Source organism: Myxocyprinus asiaticus, chromosome 14 (assembly GCF_019703515.2).
Source record: "Myxocyprinus asiaticus isolate MX2 ecotype Aquarium Trade chromosome 14, UBuf_Myxa_2, whole genome shotgun sequence".
Classification (NCBI taxonomy): domain Eukaryota; kingdom Metazoa; phylum Chordata; class Actinopteri; order Cypriniformes; family Catostomidae; genus Myxocyprinus; species Myxocyprinus asiaticus.
In genome coordinates, this window is record NC_059357.1 from 45,395,874 (window position 1) to 45,416,072 (window position 20,199).

The 20,199-nt window shown below is 37.9% G+C and overlaps 2 protein-coding genes across 8 annotated transcripts in view; one reads left to right on the forward strand and one right to left on the reverse strand.

Moving 5' to 3' along the window:
* LOC127452145 (ubiquitin carboxyl-terminal hydrolase 36-like) overlaps positions 1-13,912 on the forward strand; it is a 35,114-nt gene extending 21,202 nt beyond the window's left edge. The window contains exons 15-22 of one of the 5 annotated variants that reach the window (XR_007899204.1): positions 5,861-5,961; positions 6,656-7,300; positions 7,777-7,985; positions 9,138-9,317; positions 9,570-9,733; positions 10,619-10,646; positions 10,755-10,870; positions 11,509-11,526. Coding sequence is in view for 3 of the 5 variants with exons in the window: in XM_051717387.1 (XP_051573347.1) it covers positions 5,861-5,961; positions 6,656-7,300; positions 7,777-7,985; positions 9,138-9,317; positions 10,755-10,870; positions 11,509-11,640 (1,383 nt within the window). In the remaining 2 variants the exon portion in view is untranslated. Of the gene's footprint in view, positions 1-5,860; positions 5,962-6,655; positions 7,301-7,776; positions 7,986-9,137; positions 9,318-9,569; positions 10,594-10,618; positions 10,647-10,754; positions 10,871-11,508; positions 11,644-12,166 lie in introns of those variants that run through there. The other 4 variants (XR_007899205.1, XM_051717387.1, XM_051717388.1 and 1 more) reach the window with 4 other exon arrangements.
* The window catches only part of LOC127452154 (gastrula zinc finger protein XlCGF8.2DB-like), a 467,064-nt gene that overhangs the window by 292,530 nt on the left and 154,335 nt on the right, over positions 1-20,199 (reverse strand). The gene's annotated exons all lie outside the window — the stretch shown is intronic.

Consider the following 20,199-nt stretch of genomic DNA (forward strand, 5'->3'; position numbering starts at 1 on the left):
TGAAATTAATCCATTTGTCTGTACTGCTGCTACAGGGTGTCTATAAAGTAACTTAATCCAACCAATAAATGTACTCCTGATCCCATACATTTCCAAAATCTTAAAAAGATAATCCCATTCTACCATATCAAATGCCTTTTCGGCATTAAGTGAGATGGCAGCGATCGGAGATTGATCATTCGCTACTGACCACATGATATTGATGAGACGCCTGATATTATCAGAAGAGCTGCGGCCCCGAATAAATCCCACCTGATCTATATGTATAAGTGATGTCATAACTTAATCGATTAGCCAAAATTTTTGACAATATTTTTACATCTAGTTGGATCAGGGAAATTGGACGATAACTTTTACACTTGCTTGGATCTTTGTCCTTTTTAAGAATCAGACTGATCCGGGCTTGTGTCATGGTTGGAGGAAGTTTTCCCTTCTTTAATGATTCAGTATAAACTTCTAACAAAAGTGGAGCCAGTTCTGTAGCATCGGATCTAAAAAATTTTGCGGCAAAACTATCTGGCCCCGGAGATTTGCCAGTAGGTAGGGACTTAATTACTTCGTCAAGCTCCTCCAAGGTTATCTCAGAATCAAGACTTTTTTTGCTCAGTCGTCAGTTTAGGAAGATCTAATGGTTCCACAAAGTTTCTAATATCTTCATCAGTAGACGAAGACGTGGAACTATAGAGATCAAGATAGATAATATCAATGGCTGAAGTAAAAATTTCACCATCAGCAGATTTCACAGAGGAAATGGTAAAAAAAAAGACTCCCTCTGCTTTATATATCTAGCTTCGCTGCTTTGTCACCCAACTCAAAGTATGACTGTCTTGCCTTGAATAACCAGAACTCCACTTTCCGCGACAAAATAGTATTATATCTGTATTTCAATCGGGTCAATTCTCTGAGGCCATCAGCTGACATACGGCGCTTCAGCTTTGCCTCGGCACTTTTAATATTTCCTTCCAACTCCATAAGTTCTTTTGCTTTGGATTTTTTGATGAATGAGGCATACTGTATGATCCGACCCCTAAGAACCGCCTTAAGTGCCTCCCAAACCACACCCACAGAGAATACTGAGGACCAGCTTAAGGACCAATATAAATATTGATTTCAGTCTTTAACATTTGTTGGAAATCAGGATTTTGCAGAAGGGATACATTAAGGCACCAACTATATGATTTCTTTTTCTCAATATGTGGCATCACCTCTAAACCCACCAGGGCATGATCCGAGACTAAAATGTTTCCAGTTGAGCAATCAACAACAGATGAAATGAGGGATTTGGATATCCCAAAAAAAATCTATTCTAGAATAAATCTTATGGACTGATGAAAAAAATGTATAGTCCCTACCAGATGGGTTCAAAAGTCTCCAAATATCTGTAAGACCAAGATTTTTACACATCCTGTGAAGCGTCAGTGTTGCTCTAGGGGACTTGCACACTTTTGCTTCACTGTGATCAAGGACTGAGTCCATCAAAAGATTAAAGTCTCCTCCCAATATTATATCATGAGGGGTGCCAGTGGTTTGCAACATCCCTTCAAGATCTATAAAAAAAAAAACCCTGATCATCAGCGTTAGGTGCGTAAATATTAGCCAAAATCAACCTTTGTCCTTGAATTTTAGCTAAAACAATAATGACTCTTCCTAATTTATCTTTAATCTGTTTGAGACATTTGAATTGTAGATGTTTATTTAAAACGTCTATAAGATGTTTATTTATTAATGACTCCCTTGCTCTTACTTGAGCCAGCACTAAAAAAAAAACATGTCCACCCTATATCTTCCCAAATTTTTCAGTTTCCTGCGGGGAGAAATGTGTTTCTTGAAGAAACACTACATCATATTTCTTACGTTTATGAAAAGTAATAACCTTCCTTTTTATGGGGTGCCCCAACCCATTTACATTCCATGTGGAGAGAGATAGTACACTCATTAACATTTGACATTTTGATATAGAAGAAAAAATAAATTGTGTGTCAAAAACAAAATTATACAGACCACATTCCCCATTAGTGAAACAATCAAACCCCAAACTTCCCCCCGAACAAAACAAACAGAAAAAAGAAGTACGTGCGCCTTAACCCTGCTCACGACAGCGCCAACTGGCGACAGTCCCTCTAAACTCAAAAGGTCCTTGAACGCCCACGAGTCCCCACGACAACTTTGCCATCGGATTGCTCAATTTTGCCCCACAAATCTGTGAAGCAAAATTACATAACAGAAAATACTTTGTAAAATAAACCCAGCAAATAGGAAGAATGAACACAAAGAATGTGTAGATTCATTCACAGAATTGTTTTAAAGGTGTGATCTTCCACAAAACAAATTCCAGCTGATATAAAACCGAACAGATTCCTCAGACAAATGAATCTTCAGTGAGCCAGCTGTTATGAGTTCAGCGGATAACGTAATCATTCCAATGTCTCGTAAAAAAAAACTCAACAAAACAAACTACAGCCAGCAGGAGGAATAAGCACGAAGAACGAACAGATTAATCCACAGCTGTTCCAAAGGAGTGTTTTTCAATAGAACCAGCTCCAGCCACTAGGCGGAATCAATACAAAAAGAAACAAAACCGGCATCCCAGTTCCCCGGATGGTCGAGTCAGTTCACTCGGAGGCCGTATAAAAGTATATACCATGACTTACGTAATCCGTCAACTTCATAAAGGACATCCTTTGTGTGAGCATGTAGATACGTTGCGGTCATCCATAGTGTCCACTCAAACTGGCCGGGGACTTCCATGCAAAATTTCCTTTAAGGAAAATTGTTATTCACAAAACAAGCGTCGGAGCCAACGCAAAAAGAAAAAAAAGAAACCAAAATGATGCCCAGCTTCCTCAAGAGTAAGCACAGCGAGTCGATCCACTCACATGAGAAACATCCAATGGTTTAATCAGACATTGATTCTATAAAAGACATTGCCTGATTTGGACATGTAAATACTTTGCGACCGTTTTTCGTTTCTATTCTCAGTTTGGCCGGAAACATTAGAGCAAACGAGATCTTTTTCTGATGTAAGAGTTTCTTGCATTCCTTGAACCAATCGCGTTTCTCTCTTGTAGAACTCGCAAAGTCCGGGAACAAGAAAACATTATGGTTCTTCCAAGAGAGCTTCCCTTTGCTCCTCGCCTGGCGCAACACAAGATCTTTTTCGGATGATCTCAGAAATCTGGCCAGAATCGATGGGGGTCTATCTCCCTCAGCAGATCTGTGAGCTGGGACTCTGTGAGCTAGCTCGATTTCCAGCTTGTGGCCTGTTATGTCGAGCAGACTCGGGAAAAGCTCGTCTAGGAATTTCACCATATCTCTGCCCTCCTCATGCTCAGGAATTCCAACAATTCGAACATTATTGCGGCTTCTATTCTCAAGATCTACAAGCTTTTCAAGGAGATGTTCCAAATCGACTTTGGTCGCAGGTGGATTAGCGGTTAATTCCCTCTCCGAAGATTCCAGAAAATCGATTCGTCTCTCAACATCAGTCACTCTTGTAACTAACTCAGAGAATTTTGTTTCCATCGCCGTAATCGATCGACGTATTACAGCGAGATCCTCCAAGTCAGCAAGAATCTTCGTCAACATCACCGACATGTTGGACAACTGACGCTGGATTTCTTCTCCCGCCGCGCCATCCAAATCGAGTCCCCGGTCTGTAGGTCTGTCGGGGCTTTCATCCTGAACAAGTAAGTGTCTTTTAATGTCTCCAGAGCCTGAGGATTTTGACTTCTTTGCCATGTTTTGCATCAAAGAGCAAATGTGTAACTGGGTGTATCAAAATTCACCAGATTATAACATGAAAATAATTAAAAACTTAGTAAAGTGCGCAGAGCTCATTGCTCGCACGTCTGCCTCTTGCAAGGCGTCACGTGACCCCCCCCCCCCCCCCGAGGCACTGAGTTTAAAGGTAGGCCTTAAAATACATCCACAGGTACACCTCCAGTTGACTCCAATTAGCCTATCAGAAGCTATTTGCCTGAAGGCTTGATGTCATTTTCTGGAATTTTCCAAGCTGCTTAAAGGCACAGTTAACTTGGTGTATGTAAACTTCTGACCCACTGGAATTAATAGTCAATTAAAAGTGAAACAATCTGTCTGTAAACAGTTGTTGGAAAAATTACTTATGCACAAAGGAGATGTTCTAAACGAATTGCCAAAACTATAGTTTGCTAATATGAAATCTGTGGAGTGTTTAAAAAATTAGTTTTAATGACTTCAACCTAAGTGTATGTAAACTTCTGACTTCAACTGTAGCTGGTTTTCTGCATTAATTGGTAAAATGTAATCTTCATCAAAGTCACAAGTATCGACAAACGCAATGTGCTTAATCTAACAACACACAAACAATAATATTCCATGTCTTTACTGAACACATCCCATTAAACATTCACAGTGCTGTGGAAAAAGTAAGTGAACCCTTGGATTTCATGACTGGTCAATCCTTATTTGGCAACAATAACTGCAACCAAGCATTTCTGGTAGCTGCGGATTAGACCTGCACAATGTTCAGAAGAAATTTTAGACCATTCTTCCTTATAGAACTGCTTCAGCTCAGCCATATTCTTAGGATTTCTGGTGTGAACGGCTCTCTTGAGGTCATTCCACAGCATATTTTTTGGGTTAAGGTCTGGGCTCTGACTGGGCCACTCCAAAAGGTGGATTTTCTCTTTTTTTTTTTTTTTTTTTTTATTTTTTAAGCCATTCTGTAGTGGATTCACTTTGATGTTTAGGGTCATTGTGCTGCTGCATCACCCAGCTTCAACTGAGCTTCAGCTGGCGCACAGCCACCCAGACATTATCCTGTATGATATCTTGATAAACTTGGGAATTAATTTTTCTCCCAATGATTGCAAGCATTCCAGGCCCCATAGCAGCCCGAAATCATGATGCTCCTTAACACCGTACTTCACCATTGGGATGATGTTTTCATGTTGGTATGCGGTGCCCTTTTTACACCGAATGTAGTGCTGTGTGTTCTTTCCAAACAATTCAACCTTTGTTTCATCAGTCCACAAAACATTTATGCAGTAGCATTGTGGCGTGTCAAAGTGGTCTTTTGGCTAACTTCAGGCATGCAACACTTTTTTTTTTTTTTTTTTTTAAAAAAACCTCATTGAGCATTCTGTGTTGTGCCCTTTGAGTCATCTTAGCTGGACGGCCACTTCTAGGGAGAGTACCCACAGTACTAAATCGTCTCCATTTATATAACTGTGGACAGATGAATATCTAGAGATATCTTCGAGATTACTTTGTAACCCATTCCAGCTTTATACAAAGCAACAATTCTTGACCGTAGGTCTTCTGAGACCTCTTTTTGAGTGCAAAGTCAAAGTAGCTCTAACCCACACCTCCAATCTCGTTTCATTAATTGGATGCCAGGTTTGCCACCTCCTGACTCTAATTTGCTTTTGTTGACATCATTAGCCTAGCCACATACTTTTTCCAACCCACACTGTGAATTTTTGAATGATGTATTGAATATGTACAAGAACAGTACAATAATTTGCATGTTATTGGTTAAAACAGATTGTATTTGTTCATTATTTTAAGTTATATGAAGATCAAACCAGATTTTAAGTTTATACATAAATGCAGGTAATTCCAAAGGGTTCTCATACTTTTTCTTGCTACTGTACTTTTTTTTTTTTCTTTTTTTTTTTTTTTTTTTTTTTTTTACAATTTCTAATTCTTCTCTGCTACACTCTTTGTTTTCCTTCCCCCCCTTCCTACTTGTTTTTTTTGGTTTGGCCTTGATGATTTCCTCATTTGGATCTCTTTGTCATTGTCACGTTTCATGGCTTTTTTTTTTATTTTATATTTTTTTAGACCACAAAGTTTTTATTTATGTCAATAACTGCAGGCCAGCCCCCGGCAGAGCCCGAGCAGCAGCACTGAAGCTCTTCATCTGTCCAGTGACCCCACACACCCTCTCAGCCTGGCCTCGCCCCACATGCAACACAGGTACAAACACTGCTGATGCCCTGTGAACTATAGAGCTTAAGAGTAGATGCCATATTTCATTAGACATGAATGAAAACGAAGTTGTGTCATCTGTTGTGTACATTGGTAGTGATCACTCGGCTGACAAAGCAGTAATTTCTGGGGATGCACCATTACCGTTAATTCACAGCTCATTGTGGCCGTTACCGCTAATTTTACTTTTTGCCTGGTAACCTTTTTAACTGGAACTGCTATCTAAATAATTAAAAACGGCTCACTTGAAACACGATAGATGTCATTTAAAGTTCTAGACTTTACAATCAGATTACCCCATAGCTCAGACAGAAAGCTAAAGAGGAATTTAAACTTTCAGCACCGATCCATGTAAACAAAGGGTTCTCTGCTGCAAGCAAATAAACCGTAACAAATCCGTAACAAATCGGTGGATATATTGTGTGATAATATTGCCCAAAAATATATACATGCCTATTCGTTTCATAACAAAAAAGGTTTCTAGATGATTTTCTGAATAATGAGAAATATGAAGTTAATATATAGATTTTTTTTTTTTCCCCCTATGTATACAGTATCTTTGGTGCCAATTCCAAATGTATAATTTGTTTACTTTATTTTAATGTTTAAAGCAATAAAAAAATCAAGATAAAGTTTATGGTATTTACTGTACAACTTTTTTCTTGTTTTCTCTTTTATTCAGAGTTTCAGCTCATTCGCTCAACCTGCAGTTTCCATCTTCAACTCATGTCTTTAAAGATTCAAGTCCCCTCAAACGACCCTCCTGCACCCTGGAGCCCCCCGCCCATTCTCGCTCTGCAAAGACCAATGGCATTCAGCCCCAGACGCCCACTACACTTCAACCAATCCAGAGTCAAAACCTTTTAGCCTCAGCTACAGGATTCAGCCAGGGACTCGTTAGTCCTACATTTAAAAAGAAAAAGAAGAAAAAGAAACAAAAGCGAAAACATTGTGATATAGAGCAGGAAGCTCCTGAATCTTCACCCCCAGAAGAACCAAAGCAAAACAGTGAAGACAAGAAGAAGAAGAAGAAGAAGAAGCGGAAGAGAGAAGTGGAAGCCAGTGGTCTTGAGGGACAATGGGAGAGTGTGAGGTCCCATCTCGAGCCTCATCCAGATGAGGATTGGCATCTTGGAGAAACGTGGAGCATTGTCCCTGCAGCCGAGGGAAACGCTGAATCAGAGTCATCTAAAACGCCGGAAAGTGCTCTGTCAGCACCTCTGGCCGGACCGCCAGCAATGGACCACATCCTGAAGAAAAGGAAAAAGAAGCACAAATTAATGGAACATCTGGAAGAGTTCAGAAATGGAGCCACAGTTTCCAAGTGGTCAGTTGGTTACTGCAGTGAAGTTTAATCGGGGGTAGTGAAATTATTTTTATGAGCATTATCAGCTTGGTTCATGATTAGGGCTAGGCAATATATCTTAAATTATCCAAAAATATATTTTTATTTATTTTCTCTGAAATGGCTTAAAAGGGGGATTTTTATTTTTTTTCAATAAGAGGAACTATCATTTTAACCAAATTTGTTTAAAAATGGACACAAGAATATTTAATCACTGTAATTTATATGATCCAAGCTAACAATAATTGGGTAATATACAGCTATATTTACCTACATATACTTTCAAAACATGTTAATACATGAGAAATGCCATACAGAGATTTGTTTGACATTTTAATTTTTTAATATGTAATATTATATAATTGTTTTATACATTTAGATTTTTATGCCCTTTTAATGTCATATATTGAAATCTGGCCATTGTTTAAGTACAACTTTGTTTTCTTTTTTTTTTGTAGTGCTGTTTTAAAAGAGGTTGGTGAGGCAAACACGAAGAATGTGGGTCTTGAAGAGACAAAGAAGAAAAAGAGAAAACACGAAGACTTGAGAGTAAAGGAGAAAAAACACCGTTATGAACAAGCACCTCATGTGGACCTTCAAGAGACCAATGGAGAATGCAGTCACATGCGCAATGTGGACATGCAGAGACCTAGTAAAGCAAACACCGGTATGAATACACATGCTGGAGTTCACAGTCGTGGACTTATTTTTTTAACAAAAATAATGTAGAGCAACAGGTTTGTCTACTGTTTAAAGAGTTTGGTTTTATGAGATCTTTACCCCCTTACAGCTAGGGTATTTTGGCAGGTAAACATATATGCATGTTCACATTAGACTGTTTTAACACAGCTCAATTGCTTGGTTCAAACCAGTGTTCAAGTCTATTCACCTGCGGCTACAGATCTCTTTTCACATTTTATTATTTAGCTATGAACCTTGGAAACATTCCCCAAAAGGAAAGAGTGATATGTCAAAATCGTATATATGTTACAGTGATATAAAATCACTCATACCATGATAGATCACATACCCAGATAGCACACTTACATCTCTGAGATGTCCATTTTAGATCTTTTTTTCTGGAAAGCATCACAATCTAATTAACATCTACTGAACATCATAAAAAGATCAGATTTACAAACATTCTGAATCATAAACGTCTCAAAGACATCTGAGACATACTTATTGACATATGTCTTATAGGTGTATTTCAGATGAGCAAACAATGTTAAAAATACATCTTTCAGATATAAACACACATCAAATAGACGTCTGGGTGATGTACGTGTGCTATCAGGGATCTTTCAGCCATGTAGTAATGTCTCATTTTCAAAAATGTAGTGACTTTAAAAATTAATTTGTTTATTTTTATTTTACATGTAACACAAATATGAATGATGCCGCATAGCTGAACTGTGAGTGCATGTCAGTTCTATATTACAGCAGATCTAGATCTAAGCGGCAACTTGCGATGTACAGATTCACAATGCAAAGTTCACCAAACTTGAACTTTGGTGCAAAGCAAGAGACATAATGTCTTCTCTTGTGTTGTATGGGTCGACGTGACAAAACTAAATGGCTCCCATTTTAATCAGCTGTCTAGATTGGAAGCACCCCCTCCAACGAGTATGCTACAGTTGTCTGCTTGTGTCGTGCTTTATAACAATTGCAATGGATATACTGCAATATAAACGGTTTAGCAGAATCTTTACCGGTTCACACATTTTGACCTTTCATAGTATATACTAACTTATAGCCCAGCCCAAATGGAGCACACTAATGAAAAAAACTACCTCACATTTGTGGTGTTGTGTTACAGCTACTGTGATCGTTTGGGACAGTCAAGTTCAGGATGGCTTTAAGTGCAACCAGAACAATGACGACCCAGAGGGCGTGTCAAGGAAAGGCTCTGCCCCTCTGGGCTGGGATGGCAAGAAAAACTGTGATGTGGTTCAGGAGCTCCTCAAGAACTCATCTGATAAAGCTTATGGAACTGCAGGTGAGATGAATTCTGCTGTCGACCGTAAATCAGCCTTGTGTTCTGAACCTAAGCTGTTTTTTCTCTGAGAATTGGTCAAGTTAGGATTTGGTAACGGGCGGAAGTTTTGTCATTTTACAAAAATTAATAAAGTTGACCAAGGATATTTTAAAATGCTTTCTATAATTTTGAGAGAGAGAAAAAAATACAGTAGCTGTTCTATTGCATTTCCCTACTTTTGAAACATTGCCATTGTGATCATGATGCAAATAGGGATTAGATGTGAAGAAAAGGGGAGAAAATAAACCGATTCAAAGTGTAGTCTGGTGGAATAATATTTGGGATAATCAGATGAGCAGATCGCAAGACTGCAGTATCTGTTTCACATTGTGAGAGCTGAATAAAAAGAAAAAGGCAAGAACCTGCAACAGAGCAAGGTAATGGGCAAAATATCATGATGTGTTTGATTGTTATTTGCTCAAACCATTTAAATTACCTTACACATTGTTCGCTTAAGCATAGTTGGTCTAAGATTGTGCATTTAAATGTGCTCATTGACACTTCAAAAACACCAGATGTTACAATATTTTACTGAACAATGATGTGGTAGCTTGAAGTTTGATTTAAAATTTTGACTCCCTAAAATGAAATGATTTTGTGTGCAAATTAATAAATAGAATTGATTAGTTTCACTGAAATTGCAATAATTTCACTGTTTTGGTTTCCGTCCACTGAGGTATTCGAAAACTGAGGTATTCGAAAAACAGGGATTACAATACAGAAACCAATACAGAGAGTTTAGCATTTTCAGACGTTTCATTGTGGACGAGCAACTTTTGGAAAATGTTTGAAAACGGCAGTGTGGACGGAGAGCGTTTTGAAAAATGCTGTTATCAGATTTATCTAGATTAATGTATACGTAGCCTTAGTTCCATAAACTTTCATTGACTTTCATTGAAACTATTCTGTTTTGTCAAGTCCAGCTCATTGTAGACCTAAATTGTATATTTTCAGGAAAATTTAAACAATGGCAAATAAAAATGGTGCATGATGGAACATTTACAACCCAGTCCGTCAAATTGACAGATAATGACTATTTGTAGTGCAACCTCTGGAAACGGTTAATTCTGTCTTTTAATATGATTTTATTTTATTTTTGGTTTTATTTGGTTTTGATGCATTTTAAATGAACACTGTGCCCCTTTTTTACAGTCAGAATTATGTTGAAGATAATGTACATTGATTTAACTGCAAGTTATTGTCTTCATTTCTCCATCACTATTGTTGATGTATTTTTTACTGTGTTTTTATCTTATGAACAGCTCTTTAGAGGAAGAAAATCGAATTAAGGTCAATCCTATGACTTACAAATCTCTTAAAGTTCTTGATGACTGCACATATGCTTGGATTATTACCATGTACTGAATTGTCTGTGTTTTGAATAATTTCTGCCATCAGTGCTCAGTTGGGAAGGAGATCAGTCGGCCGTCAGCAGAGATGCCATAGAAGACACCCGTTATGCCAAAAACAATACTGTCATTGATGAGTGGGACGAGGAGTTTGACAGTGGAAAAGTAAGTGCTGTTGTGGTAGATTTTTCTTGCTTGATTACATGAATTCTGATTTTTACAACTAAACATTTTAATTTAGTGTATGTAGGCAATTGTCTTTGTGTATCTTTATTTGGGGGCAAATGTTTTTTTCTGCTAATATTAATATATGTGGTTAATTGGCATTTCATGCAATTAGATTAATTCATTGACAGCCCTAATTATTTGGTTACTCAGTGGTTGGCATTGTCGCCTCACAGCAAGAAGGTCCCGGGTACGAGTCCCGGCTCAACTGGGCCTTTCTGTGTGGAGTTTGCATATTCTCCCCGTGTTCACGTGGGTTTCCCCCACAAGTCCAAAAAAACATGCAGGTTAAGTGAATTGGAGACTCTAAATTGCCCCGTAGGTGTGAGTGAGAGTCCCCGAGCCACTGGGGGTTGCGTCAGGAAGGGCATCCGGCATAAAACCAAGTCAAATATGCGGATCACAGATGGTCTGCTGTGTGGTGACCCCTAACGGGAGCAGCCAAAAGAAGACGAAGAATTGACAGCCCTAATTATTACAATGGCTGTGCCTTGGCCTCTTTCAGACTTCAGTTTAAATCATGCAATGTTGACATATGTGTACCTACACAATAATAGCATTTCCCTCCTCTTGAATAGGTGAAGAAAATGAAAAAATACAAAAAGGAGAAGAGGAGAAATGGGAATGTCTTCCAGAAGATCCAAGAGCATCGTAACATGTGGTCAGTGACGCCGGGCGGCAGGCGTAGCAGTTTGGGATATCGACACTGAAAGGTAGAGGGAGTTTTGTGTTTGTAATTCTTACAAAGTGTTATGCTTTGATGATAATCTGTTTGTTGGTATTTAGATGGGTTCTCATTAGGGATGCACACTATATCAGTATGGGCCTTCTAAGGTTTTCTTCTCAGGTTCCTGTAGTTAACCTGCTGCTAGCCACCCCAAGCTCATGGGATCGAATCCCAGAGAACACTCAAAATGATACAATTTATAGCTTTTCCAGTACAAACAGTAAACTGCCAGGTTACAAATGTACAGCAATATAGATTGTAATATCGGCCATCAAATCGGTTATCAGCCACAATAAACAATTATCGTATCGATCAAAATTTCTATATCTGTGCATCACCAGTTAGTAAGTTTGCACGTTTTCCACATTTAAAACACTCTCTTAATTGACAATTATCAAGGCTTAACATTTTTTTAATAATTATTTCAGCGCATATGTTCATTAAGTAGGAACTTGAAACGGAATGTTCTCATTGTATTTTTAACCAGTCGTTGAACTGTCTTATTGCAGTTTTGAAATGAGGATCCTGTTTGTGTTCCCTGACCAGACCAGTTGCCTTAATGGATCAGAAGCTGTACAATCTGTCCGGTTCTTCCTCTGAAGTCCTCCCAGAATGCAGCAGTACTGTGAAATAATTAAAGCAATGAGGCTGAGGTTATCTCCTGAGGCTTAGTCACTGTCTGAAATCCAAGTCCAAAATGTACACTGCTAATGGAACCCATTATGATCTTCAGATCATAGTAAATGGGGCAAACTGTAATGCTAACAGCCTGTTAACCTTAGGTGCTGATTACTATAAGAATAATCCAGATCACCAATGTCTACCAGGGCTGGTTTTATCTAGACAAGATGTCTGTTAGACTTTAGAGATTGGTAATTTTGTGGGCATTGGGGCTTTTATGGCCTACACTTTCTAAAGATGTGGATCTTTTTTTTTTTCCTATGAAGTTATTTCTAGTTTTACAAAGCCCCTCCCTCCAATGGTTTTAAGCATAATTTTCTTTATCAACCAATGTAACATCAAGGTTCTAATTACGGAACTTTTGCTCACCAAGTTATTTAGCTTTTTCATATTTGAGCCAAATTATTCCTAATAATATTATGCAATTATTTGCCTGTATGGACGACATATTTGTCTTTTTATTTGTCACAGCCCTGGCATCTTGCATCGCAATATACTGCCTATGATTTAACTTTTTTGTGTCTTGCCTTGCCCATCTCACTCTTCGCTTTGTTCACTTTGTCGAATAAGAATATATTCGATTATATAACAGTTTATTAAGGGAAATGATTCTCTTGACAATTTCTGATGTCTAGATAACTCTTCAGATTCTCAATGTCATTTTCAGTCAGATAACATGTTCTTTTTGCATAAAACAATGCAATGCATTTCATCCATGAAAGCTTTAAAAAAAAAACAAAAAAAAACATGGGCCTTATCAAACCACTGTTTTTGCCAGGAGGGCTTAATTACGTCATAATTGGACTGTCCCCTTGTAAGCAGGACGTAACGTGTTTAAGTATGTCACACCCTGTATCTCTTTTCTACTTTCTATGCAACTTCAGCAGTCCCATGGATGCTCTTCAAAGGGTTGAATCCAGGGAGAACTCTCTGAATGCTGTCTCTGTAAACTGTCATCACTCTGTCGTTCACATTGAACTATTATACATTGGGTCAAATCTGCATTGCATACTTACCCACGTATTAACTAATAGGTGGAAACCAGGGTTGATGTTTTCCTATTTAAAACATTGTACAGTGTACTCTCTGTGACCCCCCAATCATTCTTGTTGTTGAAGATCAGTCTTACCATGAATCTGTCTGTTTTAGAAAAGTTGCCTTGGTTTCATAAAAAAAACAAAAAAGAATAGAACATATTGAAAATTACACTTACAAAAACATGTTAAACTGCACATTACTAAAAGGAATCCTAATGTATTTAAGGTTTGTTGAACTGTAAATGGAAAATGTATTAACCAATAGATTGTGTTTTGAAAGACTGCTCAGAAGTCTTGTTCAGGACCCAAATTCAGTGGGTGAGAATGTGACAAAGACTTCGCTATATGTTCTGTAGAATGTCAGTATTCTCTTAGAAATTCACTTGAGATTGAAATCTGAAGAACACACCGGTGTCTTTATCATATTTGAATTGATGGTTCTGTACCTAATGCCTTTTCTGACGAGAGAAGTCATTCAGTATTGCAAGTACATAAAAATAAATATACAGGTGCAATAAAGTTGTGACTTTTGTGAAATGAATGTCTTATTTTCTTTAATGCGTTTAATGAAGTAATCTTCTAATAAAAGAAAAAATGGTCAGTGGTCTGTTCCACACACAAGTGATTGTTTGACTTCACAAGACTTGGAATAGTGCACGAATGCTTTTGTATCCCCATTCATAGCAATTGCATGAAAAATAGTGACCAATTCAAAATTTTTCTGATGCATCGAGATCTTCGTTTCAATATCAATTATTATCGATCTTTCACTGTGGCAACTCTCTATAATGCATGTAAATCGTTCGCATGTGCAACCAAATCTCACGCTATTTGACTAAAAAATGGCTGATTAGCCACTGGCTAGTAAATGTTCAGATATCACTCACCAGTGATTGAGTAGTATAATGAAGTTATTAGCACTGAGGTCCTTTCACTGCGTGTTAAGAGTAAAAGTTTGGTTTAACTTCTTCTGTGTGTCCAAAGACGAGATCCACGTATGTAACTGAATGATACTTTTAATATTCTTTGGAGTTTTTTTTTTTTTTTCCAGTCAGCTGTTGACTAGAAACACACACACAAAAAAACAACATTTTATTCTAATCGCAGATGGATGCGCTGAAGAAACCATGCACCATTTCTCTCGTTATAACGACAGTACCGATTAAGCATGTGTTCTACATATCAATGTAAATACTTGTAAATAGTACAAATTCTACAAGTAAAAAATAAAATAAAACAAAAATATATATGCAACATAATATAAACAATTTCAAGACATTAATTGATGGAATAGACTGAATTTGAACATTTTTCAAAAGCTAAAATATGACCAATTTGATGAAAAACTAATGATAAAATATAATTTGTAAAATTAGTATTTTTATTTTTATTTTTATTTGTACCTAGAAGGGTTCCTTTATAGTTAAGAGCATTAGCTGAGAGAAAATTCATTTTATATGTAAGCAAAATGGACATTGTAACAGAAATGTACCCATATGAGTCAACAACATCGAATCGAGAGCTTGTTAATCTGGAAATCTGTATCAATACCCAGCTCTAGTAGTAAGTCATACAAGTTTGGAATAACATGAGGGGGTGTGTAAATGCAGTAACTTGGCAAAAAAAATTTGGATGGGTTTTGACGTTTTTATTATTTCTAAGGGTGTATCTAGGATTTAAAGAAATGCTACAGGTTAAGATCAATGAACAGCATTGATATACATTCATTTCGCAAGCACAATTTTGATTTTGTCCCTCATTTATTATGAAAAAAAAAAAAAAGGTCCTGTTACATACAACACTTACAATGGAAATAAATGGGGCCCATAAATGCAAAAATACAAGTGGTTTCAAAAAGACGGCTGCAATATGTAAACATGTTAAAGGTTAACGTTATTGTGGTGTGATGAAATCACTTATTAACCTTATCGTAACCTTATCAGAAAATATTTTTAAACACTAGGTATCACATCAACTGACAATTCAATCACATTAAACTACTTTGTGTTCTTGCGGGGGGAAAAAAGGCCAAATGTATTTGGGTGCTGTCATGGGTGGGACTCTATAAACTGCAAAGTGAGTTGAAGGAGAGTGGCATTAAAAGTTAAAGGTGCACTCAGTAACTTTAGTCTTTGTGTCATCTTGGACTTACACTGACACTTAGCGGTTTGGATGCAGCATCATTTAAAATCAATAGTTTTCAGTTTCAGATGCCATTGTAGAAACGTAGTATTCACAGTCAGCCATGATTACTTTAATCAATGAGTGAAAGTGTAAAATAACAGGACGGTTACTGGATTAAGTGAGTAGTATTCGGCTGGTCATGTGATTCTAACATGGCAGCCCCCATGTGTGGACTCTCTCCATGTAGAATAAAACAGCTTTTATAAGGTTACTGATATGACTGGAGTCTTCATTTAATGTGAGTGCTCATGATTTCATACATATACTGCAAAATTACAATTCATGTCTTTAGGAGTTCAACTTTTTTAATAAGGAAAAAATTAATGAGTGCACCTTTAAGCTCCACTTTGAATACTTGTTCGCCATCTCCATGTCTTCAGCTTTGTCGCCCAGCATGCTCAATTTCCAATGGCATCATACACAACAAGGTTTCCTCTATAGTCGTGGACAGTCGGCTCAAAAATATCAAACATGTCAGCAGTGTTGGGCAAGCTACTCAAAAATTTAGCAAGCTAAGCTACCAACTACTCAACAGAAAAATGAGTTAAAAGCTGCACTTCAGAGAAAGTAGCAACATACACAACATGCTACACACCAAAAGTGGCTTCCTACATTTAAGCCACTTTTTACAACAATCAGTCATTTGCAAAGCATCTAAAAGACTTAATAACATGATGTTTATCAAAGTCATAGTACAGTATAGTGCAATACAGTATACAAGTGTGCAATATGGTGCAATGTAAAATGTATGTGCATGTAAAAAAAAAAAAAAGACATGTTAATTGATATTTATAAATGCTACCTATACAAACCCATGTTCATTATGCAAAATCACTATTTTGACTACTGTAGACTACATATTTAGACTACTACCTGTACAAAACCATACATATTTGAACATAATTTACTTTGCACATTCCTGTATAACAACTCTAAGTACATATACTATTCATTGTATCCTGTAATTTTGTCTAGCTGTTGTAATTCTGTATCAGAGCTTCTGATCAGAGGCCAAATTCCTTGTGTGTGAGAGAGAACACCTGGACAATAACTCTCCAGAATCAGATGGTATCAGATAGTAGTACAATGGTATTTTGAGATACAACTACCATATTTATGCACCATTCTGTATTTACATGGTTATTTAAAGTACATAAAAGAATACCATGGTACCACCATAGTAGTCTGATGTATGGTTACCATATTTATCAGGGCCAGCCCAGACTCTGATGACACCCTAGGCGATTTAGATTGGTACCATAAAACTGCCACAAAGTCAAAGCCATAAGTCTAACCATGTGTGTTTCATTTCAATGTATTTATGAATGTATTTTTTAATACATTTAATGAATTGTAACAATTATACATTTAATAATTGCCAGAAAAGCTAAATATAACAAAATAAAAACAGAAAAGATCAGATGCCATTATCTGGAGGAAGGGTGGAGAAGCTCATAGCCCAAGTTGCTTGAAGTCCAGTGTTAAGTTTCCACAGTCTGTGATGATTTGGGGTGCAATGTCATCTGCTGGTGTTGGTCCATTATGTTTTTTGAAAACCAAAGTCACTGCACCCGTTTACCAAGAAATTTTGGAGCACTTCAGGCTTCCTTCTGCTGACCAGCTTTTTAAAGATGCTGATTTCATTTTCCAGCAGGATTTGGCACCTGCCCACACTGCCAAAAGCACCAAAAGTTGGTTAAATGACCATGGTGTTGGTGTGCTTGTCTGGCCAGCAAACTCACCAGACCTGAACCCCATAGAGAATCTATTGGGGTATTGTCAAGAGGAAAATGAGAAACAAGAGACCAAAAAATGCAGATGAGCTGAAGGCCACTGTCAAAGAAACCTGGGCTTCCATACCACCTCAGCAGTACCACAAACTGATCCCCTCCATGCCACGCCGAATTGAGGCAGTAATTAAAGCAAAAGGAGCCCCTACCAAGTATTGAGTACATATACAGTAAATGAACATACTTTCCAGAAGGCCAACAATTCACTAAAAATGTTTTTTTTATTGGTCTTATGATGTATTCTAATTTTTTGAGATAGTGAATTGGTGGGTTTTTGTTAAATGTGAGCCAAAATCATCACAATTAAAAGAACCAAAGACATAAACTACTTCAGTCTGTGTGCACTGAATTTATTTAATACACGAGTTTCACAATTTGAGTTGAATTACTGAAATAAATGAACTTTTCCACGACATTCTAATTTATTGAGATGCACCTGTAATTGATCTTTTACTCTGTGTGAAGTTCAGCAGCGAGATCCTTTCACTCCGTATTGAGAGTAAAAGTTTGGTTAGACTTATTCTGTGTCATTTGTATCCAAAGGTGAGATCCATTCATGATCCATTCGTCATTGAATGATGTCTCTTTTAACATCCTTTTTGTTCTTTAAAGTCAGTTGTTGATTTAAAAACAACAATAAATTCAAATGTAATTCTAACCACACATAGCACAGATGCAGTAAAGAAGCCGTGTGACTCTCTCGTTAATATGCGCTCAACAAAAACACTTCTGTGCAGACACTCGCTGAACTGCTGCTGTTCTTAGAGACAGTACCGTTTTAGGACATGTTCTACAAATCGATGTAAATACATTGATAGTAGGCCTACACATTATTCATGTAAACAATAAACATGATATATAAGCAATATAATATATGTAATTTCATGACATATTGATGAAATATATATGTATTGATGAAATGTATACATTTTTAAAAAGATCATATGTGAGGTTCCACATGATGCCATGCGAGGAGCGGACGTATAAACAGCGAGCTCTGCGCACTTTGCTAATTTTTGGTTATTTTTTTGTCATAAACTGGTGAGATTCAATACACCCTGCTACATATCTGTTCTTTGAAGTTAACATGGCAAAGAATTCAAAATCCTCGGGCTCTGGAAATATTAAAAGACACTTACGTGCTCAAGCTGAAACCTCTGACAGGCCTGCAGACTAGAGACTCAGTTTGGATGGTGCGGCAGGAGAAATCCAGAGGCAACTGGCAAGCATGTCTGTGATGCTGACGAAAGTTGTTGCTGTCTTAGAGGATCTTGCTGTAATACATCGACGTCGAGAGATGGATCGATTATCTGGAGTCATCGGAGAGGGAATTAGCTGCTTACCCGCTAGCGACCAAGATAGACTTGGAACACGTTTGCGAAAAACTGGAGGATTTGGAGAATCGTAGCTGGTGAAACAATGTCCGAATTGTTGGAATTCCTGAGCATGAGGAAGGCTGAGATATGGTGAAATTCCTAGATGAGCTCTTTCGGAGTCTGCTCGACATTACAGGCCACAAGCTGGAAATCGAGCGAGCTCACGGGGTCCTGTCTTGGAGATCGGCTGAGGGAGACAGTCCCTGATCAATTCTAGCCAAATTCCTGAGATCATCCAATATAATTCTAGCGTTGCACGAGGCGAGGAGCAAAGGAAAGCTTTCTTGGAAGAATCACAGCATTTTCTTGTTCCCAGACTTTGCGAATTCGACAAGAGAGAAATGTGATCGATTCAATGAATGCAAGAAACTCTTACATCAACGGAAGATCGCTTTTGCACTGATGTTTCCGGCCAAACTGAGAATAGATACTAAGGATGGCCGCAAAGTATTTACATGTCCCCAGCAAGCATTGTCTTTCACAGAGTCAATGGGGTGAGTAAGCCATTTGGTGATTTTCATGTGGCCCCCAAGTGAGCTGTCTCGCTGTACATACACTTGACTGTCTGAGGAAGCTGGGCGCCATTTTGTTTCTTTTTGTGTTGGTTCCGCCTAGCGGCTGGAGTTTGTTTTGTGGAATAACACTCCTTCAAGAAACTCTTGCATCGACGGAGGATCGCTTTTGCACTGATGTTTCCTGCCAAATTGAGAATAGATACTAAGGATGGACACAAAATATTTACATGCCCACAACAAGCGATGTTTTTCATAAAATCAATGAACTGAGGAAGTCATAGTGTGTTTCTCACGTTGCCCCCAAGTAGCTTGTCTCGCTGAACATACACTCGACTGTCCAAGGAAACTGGGCCCCTGTTTTGTTTCTTTTTGTGCTGGTTCCGCCTGGCGGCTGGAGTTTGTTTTGTGGAGTAACAAAGTATTTTTTTGTAGGACATTGGGAGGATTAGGTCATCTGCTTCACTCATGAACAGCCGGCTCACTGAACATTCGTTTGACTGTCCGAGGAAACTGCACAGATTTGTGTGTGTGTGTGTGTGCTGGTTCCGCTAGCGGCTGGAGTTTGTTTTGTGGAGGAACACATCTTCGATACAGTTTTGTGAATGAATCTTCACGTTCTTTGTGTTTATTCTGCATATTGGCTGGAGTTTGTTTTACAGATTATTTTCTGTTATGTAATTCTGTCTCACAGAATTTGTATAGAACCACCGGACTTGAGCAATCCGATGGCAATGTTGTCGCAGGGACTCTCGTAGGCGTACATGGACTTTTTGAGTTTAGAGGGATGGACGCTGGTTGGCGCTGTCGTGCGCTGGGTTAATGTGCACATTTTTCTTTTTTCTGTTTGTTTGGTTCCGGGGGAGGTTCGGGGTCTGACTGTTGCAATAATGTTGGAATGTGGTCTTTATAATTTTATTTTTGACATGCAATCAATTTTTTCTAATATGTCAAAATGTTAA